The 16,039-nt window shown below is 41.0% G+C and overlaps 1 protein-coding gene across 1 annotated transcript in view; it reads left to right on the top strand.

Moving 5' to 3' along the window:
• Positions 1–16,039, top strand: part of npr2 (natriuretic peptide receptor 2) — a 90,468-nt gene that overhangs the window by 13,005 nt on the left and 61,424 nt on the right. The window contains exons 2-4 of the mRNA XM_080476713.1: positions 5,661–5,842; positions 13,494–13,607; positions 14,299–14,434. Of these exons, the coding sequence (XP_080332839.1) occupies positions 5,661–5,842; positions 13,494–13,607; positions 14,299–14,434 (432 nt within the window). The remainder of the gene's footprint in view (positions 1–5,660; positions 5,843–13,493; positions 13,608–14,298; positions 14,435–16,039) is intronic.

A 16,039-nucleotide genomic window follows, 5' to 3' on the forward strand; every position in this document is an offset into this window, starting at 1 on the left:
TGATACCATGAATGAAAATGAAGTATTGTGACATTAATAGCTGCCAATCAGACGCAAAAAACCTTTGTACTTGTAACATAAGTGGTGTGTTTACTCTTTGAAAAGTAAGTCTGGATCAAAGAAAAAACACTCCTATTATTGTTCTCTTTCTCCAGTTGTTTTTCTTTTCTTTTTTACATGACTCATTTTACGAGATTACTCTGCGTTTTATCTTTTGTGCTTTCCAAGGTATGAGTCCTCTGGTTCAGGCCTGTGTTTTTTCTCGAATGAGCGTTGTTATCTTGAAACCGGCCAGGCCGCTGGCTCACAAGGACAGAGCTGTGAGAGCTCTCATTCGTCCGTCGTTGACACGCTCAGTATTAGATTCGCATTGTTATTTCCTTCATATCTGGCATTGGATCGGAGTCAGCAGAGTCAAACAAAACCACCAGATAAAAGCTGTACACCACTTCATAAAAGCCAGATATTTCATAATGCCAAAGGGGAAAATGTTTTGTTTTTTGGGTGTTGTTGACGAATCCTTGGAGCTACTTCAAAAGCATCTCCCTTCTTTGACATATCTTGTAAAATCAAGTAAAAACACAGAGAAGGGACACATCCTTCTCGTTTTGGGGGGAAAACTGATCTGTGAAGTTTCAAACCCAGAACATGTTTGAGGTCCGCAGACAGTGGAGTGTGACTGCTACAGCCCGGGAGGACATTTTGCCCCAGCTGTGCGGCACATTTACTTTGGGGGCGCTCCAGGAGACAGCAGGGCTCCTTGGCATGGCCAGCCATGTTGGACGTGATGAGAGTCGAGGTCGAGGCGGCCGCAGACTTTGGTCCAACACTTGAGGAAATGTCTGCTGACCGTGAGCAGCTCTGACAAACACTGCTGCAGAAAATACAGTTTTTTTTTAAAGGCCTTGTTCATGTGACAACATTTCAAGTGATCGTTTTCGTTTCCGAAAAGTTTTGCATTTACATGGCAGCATTTTGAAAACGATGTCCGTTTACATGAAAACGGAAGAAATACTGAAACCGGTCTAGTTACCATGTTGGGCCACTAGTGGGTGCTGTTGTTTGTTTTTGTAATGAAACCACACACACACATGCACACACAGAACGGTATACTATAAACTAACAATGGCGAGAACACAGACATTCTTATGGACAGACGACCTATTTGGACTGTTATTACGGTGACTTTCAACTATAAAAAGCCTAACCCAGGAGAATCTGGACTGGGAGTCACGACACTTGTTGCGTTCTCAGGGGCTCTGTGTCATCGGACGAAAATGTGGAAATTCATGCATTGGTGGCAGAATAAAGGCAGCAGGTCGAAACACCCCTCACAAGCTGAAAACAACACCTCAAGTTTCATTTCTGTCACTGAAAGAAAACAAGTCGAACGGCATGATGATTAACATCTTGCTAACGTTAACTCAGAAATCTTTTCTTTTCCACTCTTATCTGATCAGTCGCTTTTTTTTTTTTTTTTTTAATAAAATGTTTCCAGTCAGTGAATATTTATGATAGACAGGAATTAGGGGGTTGTGCAGTTATGTAGAGGTTACAGCACTCTTCATGTTCTGTCTCCGTATGCATGGGTTTTTCCCGGTTTCCTCCCACGGTCTAAAAAACGTTTGAGGATGATTGATTCCCCTGAATCATCTGCATATGTGAATGTGAGTGTGTCTGTCTCTCTGACGCTGTGCACTCTGCACATGGCAGGGGTGACTTATGTAATTAGTTCTAAATTATCACCAAAAATAAGACAGAATCAGTCAGAATCTGAAAGTGACAGGTGTCACTTTTCTATATAGAATTGTGGCCCACAGGTAACTTTTCTATTATGGAATAATGTCCCCATAGAATTTTGACCCTTAATATGTAACTTTACCTTTTGCTAATAAGAATGTTCTAATGTAGATATTTAATATGAATATTACTTGTTACTTGTCATAAGCCACTGCTTTTGTGTATTATTTGATATTTCCTTTCATATGTACAATTTAAAAATAAGGCACTATTAAATTCTATCTCATGTAGAGAAATTAGTTTTACAAGTCTGTGTATACAAAATAGAAATATAAACTCTTTAAAAATGAATTCTTAAAATTATATTTCAAGAATAAACAATGCTAAAGCTGTATTACTTAGATTACTCATGTGACACGTACATTTTTATTACTTTTATGCATTAAAGTGTTTAGACATAGGTCCCTTTTCCATGGGGCGGGTCAGAATTCTATCTGACGCCTGTACTTTGTGTCTTTTGTCCAACTGGTTGCTTGTCTCACAGAAACGGTTCATGTGTTTGGCAGTTGTGGCTCAGGTAATGCAGCCGGTTGTCCTTCGCTCCCACGATCAGAGGTTTGTTCCTAAAACACATGTGAAAGTGTCCTTGTAGAAGACACTGATCCACCAGTCGCTACGATTGATGTGTGAGGTTGCCTGGCAACTATCACCATTGATGTGCGGATGGGTGAATGTGTGCTGAAGTTGCTAAAAGTGGTAAGAAAGAGGTTGCTTCAAGTCCTTTTACCATTTTCTGCTCAGTGTTGAACGCGTCTATTTTTTTGAAGGCTTGGTGTAGGAGACAGTGATCTGATTGGCTTCATTGATAAAGAGACAAACTCCAATTACTTAAATGGAAATTACTTTTCAGTTTTTTTACACCTGCACTGTGTTGTCTCAATGTTTGAAGTGAACACACAAAACTTGTGTGTCTAATTCTTGTAAAGTAATATTCATTCAGAAACATTCACGCAGGGTTAATTGATGACCCCAAATTACCAGTAGGACATTACAACGAGATTGTAGGAAAGACGACAATCAATAACAACATCCATTTCCACACAATATTGATGTGAAGCTCTTCTCTGTGTCTGGTTCTGCTCTCTGAGTTAGAAATGAAGCCTCTACAACCAGGCTGCATGCGAAGCGGGAGTGTGAAACAGGAGCGATTGTAACTTTGATCTTGTGTTGTGTGGGCGGACTCGGCCCACAGTCAGCTGCTGTCTGGGAAGATATCGTTAAAAAAAAGTACCTTTTTACTATTGTATCTGTGGATTTATTATATCCAGCTTTTCTTCTGCCCCTCTCTTTCCCTCCTCACATTCACCCTCATCTTTCAAATATTTTTCTTGGCTGGCTCGTGATGGCCGTTTTTTTCGCCTCTCCACCTCCGACAGTCGACTGTGATGTTGCTTAGAATCAACCATAGAAAGGTTTAAAGCATTCGCTCGCTGTTGAAGTGCGCTATCAATGCCTGTGCCTGCTGGTTTGTTTCAATGGAGGAGACCACAACAAATGGTGGGAAATTTGTCATCCAGTTCTGGTTCTGGTTGGTTTTGTAGGAATGAAGCTCCTGCATTTATCTATTAGATTGCAATGGAAGCGTGTCTTCTAATAGAACTGTCACTGAGGAAAAGCCTCTCAACACAAAAACAGCATCATCTCTGCTCGAAGGTAACCGATTTGTTCCGCCTTCTCAAATCTGTTAAAAACTCACACAATCATGAAATACACCGGGGGTAAAATAAACAATCAATTTCTCTGTTTCTTTTGCACAAATTACCCAAAATCACATTTTGATAAAGGCCAAGCAGCTCAATGAAACGTTTGTATTATGGATCTGATGCTCGCTGATGATGAGCAGAAGAGACACACGTTGGGCAGGTTGAACGTCCATCAGACCGTCACACACCCTTTTTCACATGAAGTGTGATTCCCACCTCCACATGCCAAAGTGTCCTTGGGCAAGACACTGAACCCCAAACTGCTCCCACTGGAGTGACAGCGCCTTGCATGGCCGGAGCCTCCATTGGTGTGTGAACGTGTGAATGTGATTAACTATATAAAGCGCTTTGGGGCTGCTCACGCAGTTGAAAATCACTATTTAAGTGAGGTCCATTTACTATTTGAACCATTTAAATGGTTAATTCAGGGCTTGTTCACATTATATATTTTAAGAGTAAACATCTTTTTTGACTTTTTGTTACTTGGTTTGTAAACCACCAAGTCCCAGGAGAATATGGACTGGGAGTCATGACACTCCGGACGAAACATTGTCAACATTATTGTCCAGCTACTTGCGCATGTACACAAGAACTATTTGCTACGGCTGTGGTGTGCATGCGCTGGAGCAGCATTTCAGAAAAAGTTGTGTTTTCTCCATTTACACTGAGTCTCAATAAGTTGGACCTTGGAAGCTGTTTACAAAAAGTTGCTTTTTCAGTGGCTCTCAGCACCGTTGTCGTTTTAGCGGACACCCAAAACACAACAGAAGTTTTCTGTTTTCACTTGGAAAACCACTCACGTAATTTGCATGTCTTTAGACTCTGGGTGCATCATTAGAAAAATACAAAAAACATACTTATAGTGAGAACATGTAGAGGCTGATGAAAAGCCCCAAACCTGCTATCAAACCTGGGATTTTCTCGACGTGAGGGACCATGACTAACAACTGTAAGTCACAAACTGCATGAATATGCAGCCTTATATGGGGAGTGTATTCTTGTGTGCACTGTGTGTACAAGACATGGAGTGTAAATAATCAAACTTGGCCTCGCTGTTGAAAGGAAAATGGATGCGACAGCTGGTGGCTGCTGATCATGAGGAGCACTTCTCCAGACAATTCTTTCCATTTTCATTAAAAATATTAAAATGTCATTGCAGAAGAAGAGGTTTTTTTTCTCACTTGTTTTACGAGAACTTCCCAATAATGGGTTTAGATGTCAGATTTAAAATGGGCTGAGTTGGAAGATGTATTGCAGGCAGGTTATTGTTAAATTCTCCCAGTGCAGAAAGAAATACAACTTTGCAACTTTAAATATAAAAAAAAGAAATACAACTTGAAAATTTGCATAAAAAAAATATGAACTTGCCGAAAATACACACTAAAAAGCTTTAACTTAAACAAGCAGAATCAATTTATGATGACAAAAAATATACTATCATATACACGCAAGGAAATTACATTTACTACATAGAAAATATTTTAGATATTAACATAAAAATAGTTAATAACTGAAGATCATCTTACACCACTTGCTGGTATTTCATTCATTGATGTTCAGACAAAGGGAATAAAAGGACGTTGAATTCAAACCAAATCAACAATAAATTCACACCGAACAGGAAACAAACTGCCTCTTTGGAAGTTTATTCAATGCCCAGAAAAAAATCTGCCAGAAGTTTGTAAGACCCAGTGACAATTAAAATTTTTGCCTTAATAATATCGTGAATCAGTCGCAGTTAAAAACCAATAAAGGTCTGCAAGGCAAGGAGCAGAACTGGAGAAGAATTGACCTCCATTGTTATTGTGGAGGACTTTTCTCTTCTTCACATCCTTTGTCACTTTCGTAATGTCAGTATGACATTCATTTAGGAAAATCACAAGATAGTAAAATTGCAGAGAAAATGGAATGATTTTTGGGTAGATGTCACCAAGAAATAGCTTTTAGAACCTTTATTTAACTTTAATACTCGGTATTCCATCACTAAAACGCTAATAATAGACATGGACACACTCATTGTCCAACTTCTTCCATTCGTTGGCTAAACCTTTGAAATTTACATATATTTTTCCTCAACGACGGCCTCGTAATACATCCATATTGTGAAGCGTATTCCGTTTGTAAAGCTCATCACGTTGATTGTTTCTCTTTCTGCAGTTGTCTACATCTGCGGCCCCCTGGACACATTTCTGAACATCATGAAGCTGTTCCACAGCGAGATTCAAGACCCGGAAAACTACGCCATCTTCTACCTGGACGTGTTTGCCGAGAGCTTAACGGACCGCAAACCGTGGCAGAACACGGAGTCCGACTGGGCCGACCCCATCCAGGTCTTCAAGGTATCACCATACGGAGCAGAAACATCATCTCGTCTGTAGATCAGTTGATTAGCCAGCAGGAAATGTATTTTTTTAATAATCCATGAATGTTTTTGGAGAAAATGTTAGAAAAATGATCTCATCCTGCCTCCGCGAACGAGTGAATGAATCTCCAGTTTTTTTAGTTCTTCACGGTCCAAACATTGACATGCTTCGGTTTGTTTGGACAAAACTCGACATTTCATCTGGGTTTCAGGCTTTGGGAAGGGTTTGTTTCCATGATTAATTCACGTTCTGAAGACCACACACATAATAAATTCAACATAAAGATGATGGATCGATAAAGAAAGTAACCATTAGCCGCGGCCCCAACGTGCTCTGCCTATTGGCACTAATGTAAGACCGCCGCTCGGCGCGGGAAGACGAGGCCTGTGACCAACCGCTCTCCAAGCACCATTACCCATTAAACTCCTCCATTGACTTGAGTAAATATTAGCCAAAGCGTCGGCGCCCCAAAGTAAAAGCAGGTGAAGCTTTTACGGTAATGACGGACGGGTATAAGAAAAGCTTCCACACGCGGCCTGATGAGCTTTCTGCCAATGGGCGCACAAAATTGAGTCTCCCAAAGGACGCGAACCGCCCCCAGCCCGACTCCCAGGGCCACTTAAGGGGGGGGGGGGGGGGGGGGGGGGGATTCTTGCATGACATTAACGGACGAGGGATGTGTTTTCACAGGAAGCCATTTAGCCCCGCGAATTAGAGGAATAAGAGAGCAGGCACAGATGTGTCGCGCCGCTAATTCATCTTCCTAAATGTCAGAGTCGTTTCACTTAATTCTCTTAATCCAGAGTTTTGAAGGAGAGGGGCGCTTTTGGAATCTAAATGTAGCATAACATTAAACTGATTGTAATGATTTTGCCTAAAGTGTTTAAAACACAGTCGAACCTCAGCACAGCGTTCTTGTTCTTTGCATTTGTTAAACTCATCTGTGATCGTGTGTGGACATTACAAGAGGGAGGATCTGTCCAGGGAAGAAAAGTGTCTCTCAATATTCAATAAAAACATAATTAAGTTGGTTTTTTTCATTATGTTAATATGCACTGAAAGCTCTGTTTGTAATCATGTATGCAAATCAATACAGCTTCAATCTTCTAACAGACCCTATTTTCTTTCAATAATGTCATTGTTCTCATCTTTTATAACTTATTTGGATTAACATGGTTCAGCTAATTTTTTCCAAACTTACGTCCAACAAATTTCCCCCCCTAAATGAGTGAAATTCATTTTACTGATCAGATATTTAATGTATTCATGACTTCCCAGTATTCATCCTCACATACTGTATGTGGAAGTACACTCGCGTGACAATCAGTAAAATGCAAATTAAAAACCCGGATGAAATGGTGCCTTTTGCGTTAAAGGTAAAATATGTAATAGTTTAACACAACAATGGTTGAAACACGATGCTAAATAGCTAAAGCTCTGACAATCATGTAAAGTAAGGACTTCAGGTAAAGTGACTCAGATTACAACTTAAATTTGATTTAGCGCCACTCCAACCCAAATTTTAAAGATTAAATAACATAGCTGGCTTCGTTAGATTAAATAAGATAAGATCAGGTTGATGAGAGCGGTGGGAAAGCGATGGATTATACCAGCAGATGGCAGTAATGCAACTTTAAGCATGCAAACTGCCGTTAAACCCCCAAAAAAGAAGGTACGATTAGATATTCCCTTTATTAATCCATCTGTGTTGATACTGTAAATGTGTGATAGTAGCATAAGAGTTCAGAGTTAAAAACAACAAACCAAAATGATACGACTACTGACCGAATATGACATACATTCTAATATGAGGACGTTTTACATCCGGGACCAGCAATCTCATGGTTTGATATTCTCTCGTCAGTGAGAATGACCAGCAGGCTAATGCGCGCTACGCACTGTGGGATTTCGGGCCGTCCCGGGCTAAAGATGACAATCGTGATAGAATCGTGGCGACATCTTCGTTCTTGGCTCTAAATCGGTGGTCCTTGTGTTGTGATGATCTTGTGACCATGGACAACCCCCAGTAAAATTCAGACAGTCAGAGGATTGAGGTGACGGTGGCTGCTGCCGCGACCTACATAAACTAACTAATCAATAGAAAAGCAGAATGAAATGACGCACTGATAAGCGTCACACTGACGCGAAACCTACAATTCCAAAGCACACCAAAAAAAAGTATGTTGGATGTAAATAAAAGCTTTGGGGATTTCTCTCCAAACCCATAAATGCCACATGTGTTCATAGTTCCTTTTTCGTGAATGGATGGCGTGCCCCTTTTAATTCTTGTGCAATTACGTCGACTCACATTGCCGTAGGCTACAGTTTAGTTTGCGTTTTCATTGTGCAATCTGCACACAGCAAACTTCATATTGTGCCCAAAGTTTTTCAGATTTATGTCGTAGAGTGTGGCGAGCTGTGAACTTATAAGATTGTTGAAATCACAAAGAATTATGGACTGCGATTCATGACAGTCTGGATGCCGCCATTGTTCTTATTGTCCATCTACTGAGCATGTGCAGAAGAATTATTTACTATGGCCGTGGGGAGCATGTGCAGTAGCAGTGTTTCAGAAAAGTTGCGTCTCCCCCCCCCCCAAAAAGTTGTGTTTTCTCTGGCTTCGACTCCCGTTGTTGTGCAAACAGACATGACACATATGTAAATAGACATCTTGTAGACTGCCTGCAGTACATTAGAAAAAAACCAACCAGAAGTCACTGAATTTAAACCACATTTTCACACAGCTTGGTTTGTGGCCAATGACTGTGGTGGCAAATTCCTGCAAACATCGACAGACACTAATGAGATCTGTGCACCCAGCTCGCTCACATACCATTTGTCTGCACGAATTTGCAGGAATTTTCTAAAATGATGGCCGATTGTATTTAATATGCATACTGAGACGGCCTCCGCCAGTGTGTTAGTCATTATATCGTGGCAATAGTACCTGAGATTTAGTTTTTTAACGCTACTTTCCAATTTGTCTGGCAGGAAATCATCTAAAACAAACCTTGGGACTGGGCCATGTTCACCGTTGTGTAGCTTTCCGTCTTCTTGTAGTAACAGAGGAGTGAGGACAGCGGGGGCTGCTGTGTTGTTAGAGGAACGTCTCCGTCTCTATCGGATGTACCTGTAGTGATAAAGACGGTTAAAACAGACAAAGGATTTATTTGAAGATGCAACATTAACGCTCTACTGACTGGATTTATTTCCATTTTTATGGCTTTAGAATTGTTAAGAAATGTGCACAGCTCATTTTTCTAAAATAAATTTCGTCTTTGGCATCTTGTCTGTGATAATCTGTCATTTTCTAGTGGCTATTTTCTTTTTTCGAATGTTCTTCATCTCATTAACAGTCTAGAGGCTTTAGTTATCAGAGGTGTGTATGACAAAGCCTGACGGCAGCATAGAAACATGAGGAGTTAAATGAGTAACTGAGGGCACGCCGATGAATAAGTATTTAACTGCCTTGATATTAAACGCAGTATGTGAATGCTAACTGCTGTTAAACATGAAAACAAGGTTCTGGCCCTCATGTTTCTCATCACAGAGGCGTTTATTTGTCTGCGGGCCACAAAGGGGCTCATTATGGTAACGCGCCTCCTACTTGTGGCAGTTTTGGTCTGGGTTCCAATAATAGCTGCTGTAATTCGAACAACGGCTTGTCGTTTGGCCAAATGAGACCTCAAATATTACGATAGAAAAGCCAGGAACGTGTTCCTGTGATTGAGACCACATCAACATCGCAGAGGGCAGCCGAGGTAAATATTTGCGCTGAAACGTCGGGCCACATGTTTGATTGGGTTGTAGGTCTGCGTCAGTTGTTTGTGGAGCTGCAGCAGTTTGGAAAACAACAGACTGTCAGTCTTCATCAATTCCCTGAAAAACATGGTTCATTCACACTTGATTTTAATTGAATCAGACATTGAGGTGAGTTCAAATAAATAGCGTTAAATGTCAACCAAAATGTTAGTTTATTTGCTCCGTTGGGGGATCAGATTGTCTTGCTTACGTGAACACTGAACAAAACGATCAGACGGGCCTGTAGCTTTATAATTCACAGGAATATCGTCCCATTCAGACAGTGGATCCAGGGGTTCCTAATCTGAGATGTAGGACCCCTTGAAGGGGAGCACCGGCTCTGAGATTGTGAAAAAATGTTTTGTTTTGTCAAAGAAAACCTCAAAGAAAGTGCCTCCTGCTTATATGCGGATGCTTCTGTATATTTGTGTGAGTGAACCAGTGTTTTGGCTTCACTGTGATGTTTAATCAAATCAGAGTTTGAAGAAGCATTTATTTTGAAAACGGCATCAGAGGTGGAACCTTCTGAAAACACTGTGTCACCGTGGAAACGTTGTGAAAACGCAACTTTTTTGAAACGCTGCTACTGTGCATGCGCACCACGGCCACAGTAAATAGTTCTTCCGCATGTGTGTATGGTTTCATTACAAAAACAAACAACAGTGCCAACTTGTGGCCGGTCATGGTAACTACGTTATTTTCGGCATTTCCGCCTTTTCCATGTAAACGGACATCGTTTTCAAAATGTTGCAGTGTAAACGCAAAACTTTCCTGAAACAAAAATCTATAATCACTTGAAACGTTCTGCAAACTGGGACTTTGAGGTAAAACTGTTGGGACCCGCCGAGATCAATCCCATAATGCTTTGCTCTATGATGAGTTTTAAATGTGACATAAGCATATGACTCAGCGTCACGTGAAAACCTGCTCGTGTTGAGGAGGGATTTTGTAACTAATCGAGCATGTCGTGTATGTCTTTGCATTCATTTTGAAACGACAGACCTGAACTTTATGTTCGAGTCTTTCAGCCACAGCAGCAGCATCCATGTGTCGTGCTTTGGCACCCGCATTTTTTTTAAAATGCTGTATGTGGCGCTGGACATGATGATGCAGCGTAACTGAAGAAGGTCTATCAGTGGGAGTTCAATCTGATGTGGACTCTGATCATGAACAGGGTTACAAGCTTAACGCCTTACAGAGCTTCAATCATTTATTACAGAGAATCAATTTAAAATGAATAATCAAGGCTATTACAATGCAGTCGATCAGATTCCAACACGGTTATAGTTCTACCAGGCTCAGTGAGGTGCAGTCCACAGATTTAGAGACGCACACCCAGACTGCATCATTACAGACAGTGAAATCGTCTTCCTTCAATCAAACGGCTGCGTTTCTTCAGTCTCTCCACTTCCAGACGTTGTTTATATAGCTTTGTTTACTGTACCTTTGTCGATCTGTTCAGAAGGTCGTCCTCTGGTTTAGTGATCATTAACTGTCACAGACCGTTCTTTCACCTCCGACCCCTTTGATGGATTTAACATTTCCCTCACACTTCTACCTCAGGCTAACAAGTAATCTGTAATGGAGTACTTTCTGAAGACTTGTCGGTGTTCATGTTGGGAATCTATTGAGAAGCAAAAGTCCATCTGCCACAATTAGCTTGCCTTTAAAGTGCTATAGGTTTGATGTAGAAACCATTCTAGATGCGTTTTCACTGCTCAGATTTGTAGTTTTTTCACATAAGGCGTCAATGACAATTCTAAAACCTAACGAGCTAAATTAGGACAGTATGACTTTTTACATCCCACCAGTCTGCCATCTATACATTAAAAACACGGTCTTTTAAGGCTCTGATTCGTTATTGACTCAGGTAAGGTTTGAAAAAAACAGCAAAGTGCTTTCTTTTCAACTAAATCAGTGTCATTGAGGATTTCCTGCGTGATGTTGTTTAAACAATTAATGCCGAACCTGAAGCTGCGTGTTTTGTTTTAAAGCAGTGAGCCTCCTGTGATAGACGAGCCTTTGTAGAAAGGCTATCCTTCAATTCAAACACTATTAGTTTGCTCAGTTTGCTCTGTGATCTTGAACGATGTATTGTTTCTGAATGATTAGCTGACTTATTTTTCTCTTTGAATAGTTGATAAAAGTGAATTATGCATATGTGTGCATGTAATTCAATAGATTTGCATCTGCTTTCATTGTTTTACATAGATAGCTACAAGCATCCCTATGAAATTCCTGGATTGAATAGTTGTCTCTTTCTTTTAGTGTTTCTGTCAGGGCAGTTTTTGTGTTTCTTTGTTTTTGTTTCAGTGGCTGCCCTTTGTACCTTCCCCCTCAATTCCCCCTCTTCTGTTTTAAATTATTTCCATCTGCTGCTGTTCTGTAGCTGCAGCTTCTCCTCATCGCTCTGCCTCTTCTCCTGATCTCCCGCCTCCCACCTCACCTGCTCCCGATCCTCTGATCACCCTCACCGGCTTTCACTTTCCTCTGTTCCTTCACCTCCCGCCCTCCCCCCCTTTTGGACCGACCTTCTATTCCCCACTAAATCTTCTCCCCCGAGCAGACACTTATTTTGCAAAACTGAATTTTTTTCTCTTCTGTTTTCCAAAAAATGCCTTCCCCATTGGCTCTGTGGGAGAGAGAACGCCTGGTGATAGTAAGGTGCTGTTTACCCTCAGGGGGTCGCCACACTGGATTGTAATCTGCATGTTCGACTTCGAACCAGTTGAACGTTCTTCCTAATGCAATGCTCAGTGGGAATCAAACCCAAAGCTTCCACTCTAAGACCTCGTTTACGTGACAACATTTCAAATGAAAACACATCGTTGTTGTCGTTTTTGTTTCAGAAAAGTTTCTTGTTTAAGCGGCAAAGTTTTCAAAACGACGGCCGTTTACACGGAAATGGCAGAAACGCTGAAAATGATGTAGTTGGCATGTTGGGTCACTCGTGGGCACTGCGGTTGGTTTTTGAAATGAAGCCGCATACAAATCCACACAGAGAAAAATATGCTATGAACATTAATAATTGCAAGTATACATTTTGTTTTCCCTCATTTCTATGGAGACGGAGTTGGACAGATTTCAGTCTAAAAAATTTTTTATTTTTTTTTACATGATCTGTCAGAAACAAAGAACAACAGAAAGAGATTTTGAAAAGATGAGAAGAAAAGGTATTGAAAAAAGGATCCAGTTGAGGTTGTACTTCTCACCACAATAACTGCAGATCACCGCTGAAGCCTGAGCTGATTTCCAAAACCACAACCGTTGCTGGCGGAGGCACTGTCAATGTTCTACATTAATCTTTAAGCAGAAACTGCATCTGTCACACACGCCTGACAATCATTAGGACCGACGTGCTTAAATCAATAGAGAGTGTTCGTTTTAAAACTTTCATTTTGGAATTAATAGATAAAGGGGGCGACTGTGGCTCGGTTGGTAGAGCGGGTCATCTCTCAACTGGAAGGTTACAGGTTAGATTACCTATATGTCCAGATGTTGAAGTTCGTTGAGCAAGACACTGAAGCCTAAACTGCTCCCAATAGATGGACTGAGCGCCTTGCATGGCCACTGCCTCCATTAGTGTGTGAATGGGTGAATTTCTTTAACAGTATAAAACACTTTTGAAGGGCTGCAGTTGTGGAAAATTGTCTTTATGAGTGAAATCCATTTGCTACCTACCATGAAAACAGTTTGGACAAAGCAGGTATAGAGAAGGAGGGTGGATGTGTCTATTCATACATTAGGAAGTGGTGAGCACTCAGAGCGAGAATGTGCGGACAGAATTAACGCTGGATCTTTGCCTTTATCTCTTGGCTTCCTCCAGTCCGTGTTCGTCATCACGTACCGCCCTCCTGATAACCCCGAGTATTTGGACTTCCAGAGGAGACTCCACGCCAGAGCTCAGAGGGAATTCGGCGTTCACTTGGAGCCGTCGCTGGTGAGTTACAGAAATCTCAGAGAGCTCTGCACAGCGTCACACTCGCTTTCATCTTTTATAGGCTCCTCTGTGCTGAGAAATATCCTGCTGCGCTGGGTAATTGTACACTTAATGATGAATGATGTTTACAGTCCTGTTAGCAGTTAATTCTTGTATTAACGCTGCTTTTATCTCAGCCACTCCAGTTTTAGAGAAGTACAGTAGCCGTCCTTGTTAAAAAGTAAGTGATTATTATCACAAAGGAGTGTTTGTTGAAATTTCACACTTTCTTGAGCCAGAAAACTCATATGGCTCCATTACAACAAAGAGCTATGCTTTCAGAATATTGGGTGTTTTTTCACAAAGTCCAGGTTGTTCAAACCTTTTGGAATGAGAGTAAAATTTGATTATCTGAAAGTGACTGAGGTCCAACAAAGAAAGTATCTTCATATCTGAGGAGTTATTCAGGTTTTTTTTTTTGAGGTAGTGTTAGGTGCGCAAACATCTCATCTTCAAAGTAAAATACATATTTAACGTGAGGCACACAGCAAAGGCTGTGATTATTTACAAGTTTTAAAGTGTTGTCGCCAACATGAGTTAAAAAGGTAAAAACATGTTTTTTAAAATGTAGTTTTCCCGGTTGTGGCCATGGCCGTGATTGTCAAACCTCTGCTCTCTGGTAGCTCCCTGGTAAACACGATAAATCTTGCAGATGGACTACATCGCTGGCAGCTTCTACGACGGCTTCATGCTCTACGCCATGGCCCTGCAGGAGACATTGGCGGAGGGCGGAGCCCAGAACGACGGCATTAACATCACGATGAGGACGCAGAACCGCAACTTCTGGGGTGAGCCGATGTCGTTACATGAAGAGCTGATTCACAAGTTCAATATGAGCCTGACCGTTGTAATTATCATTGATAGTGTACGACGCATATAGAGCGATTTATTACTGGGCATTTGATGCCTAATGTTATTTTGAATGAGAAAGATTTTAAATAGACATGCAGTGCGTGAGTACAAGCCCTGGGGGTGCACGTCTATTGGGAAGATGCATAGTTTTAGGCAGCGACGCACCCAGCCGTCATTTGGACGGTCAATTTTCGAAATTATAGACAGTTTCATCACATACACTGTGCGCCACAACAAAGCCAAATTTTAAAGTGTAAATTTAAAGGTTATTATAGCAATATTTTGCTGGTTGGGCCCACTCAAGATGAAACTGGACTGAATGTGGCCCCTGAAGTCAATTTTTATTTATGTTGTATGCCTCTTTGTATATATTATGTACATGTGAATATATGTATATATATTGTATACATCAATATATTGGTTCAGTTATGCACTTTTGGATAAGTTTCTTCCATAACATATTTGGTGTTTGGTTTGTTCAATATCAACTGGTCCTACTATTTACCACATGTCACAATGTAGTATTGAGTACTACACAATTCATTAGAATGCACCATTTTTGGTCCATTTTTTAAAAATGTTTCAAGGGGAGGCCCCAATTAGTGAAGTTTGATCTTTCTTCCCGTGCTTCGCAATTTTCGAAAAGAGGGGTGCTCTTCTATTATGTGGTGCTCTTCTATTGGGAACTCTACGATATTTCAAAATAAACATTAAAATGAGCAATAAACCCAAACAAAATAACATAAATGTGTTTCCTCAGAGATCACCAGGAGGAAACCCCGACAGTGATCTCACCTTCAATAAATATGTAAATACAGTCTTTTCCTCCACTCCAGATAACCGAGAGCATCACCCTCCGATAAACACAATGACCCGCTCAGCTGCACGATTTTGGAGAGCACCACTGAGCCCGCAGTGCCATTACCGCACGCCCTTTCAACACCGTAATCACTGTGTTATTGAACAGTTATCACACGGCACTCCAGTTAATAGTCCACTGATGCTTGATGTGGGCGCTCACACACTTCCTTGTTTACTCTGCCGGTTGCCAGGTCTGCTGGAACAGTCACTGTGAACAATGGGATCCTGTTGCTTCGGCTTTACGGGTTGTTTGGCTCGCGTCGGTGAGAAAAAGAAAACCAAAGAAAACAAGGCCTGCAGTCATGGAAAGCTCATTATTGTGGATTCTCTTACCTGGTTTATTACACACAGGCACTTTTCAGCTTACAAAAGGTAACTCAGCAAATGTATTTTTCCAACCGAAATCTGTGTCGAGCTCGACCACAAATTTGGGGAGCTCTTGTCAGAAGTTAAACCTCCAAATTGTTTCTCGTCAAGCCTATAAAGACTTGGCAGCGCGGTTCTTGGCTATTAGACACTGAACAAAAATTGTCTTTGCTCCCATTTTGCATGAGCTCAACTCAAAGATCTGAGACTTTTTTTACACACAGATTCAGAAAAGGACTATTTCTCTCAAATATTGTTGACAAATCTGTGTTAGTGAGCACTTCTCACAGGTGTGCCTGAACCTCGCCACAATA

Source organism: Lipophrys pholis (assembly GCF_963383615.2).
Source record: "Lipophrys pholis genome assembly, chromosome: 12".
NCBI lineage: Eukaryota > Metazoa > Chordata > Actinopteri > Blenniiformes > Blenniidae > Lipophrys > Lipophrys pholis.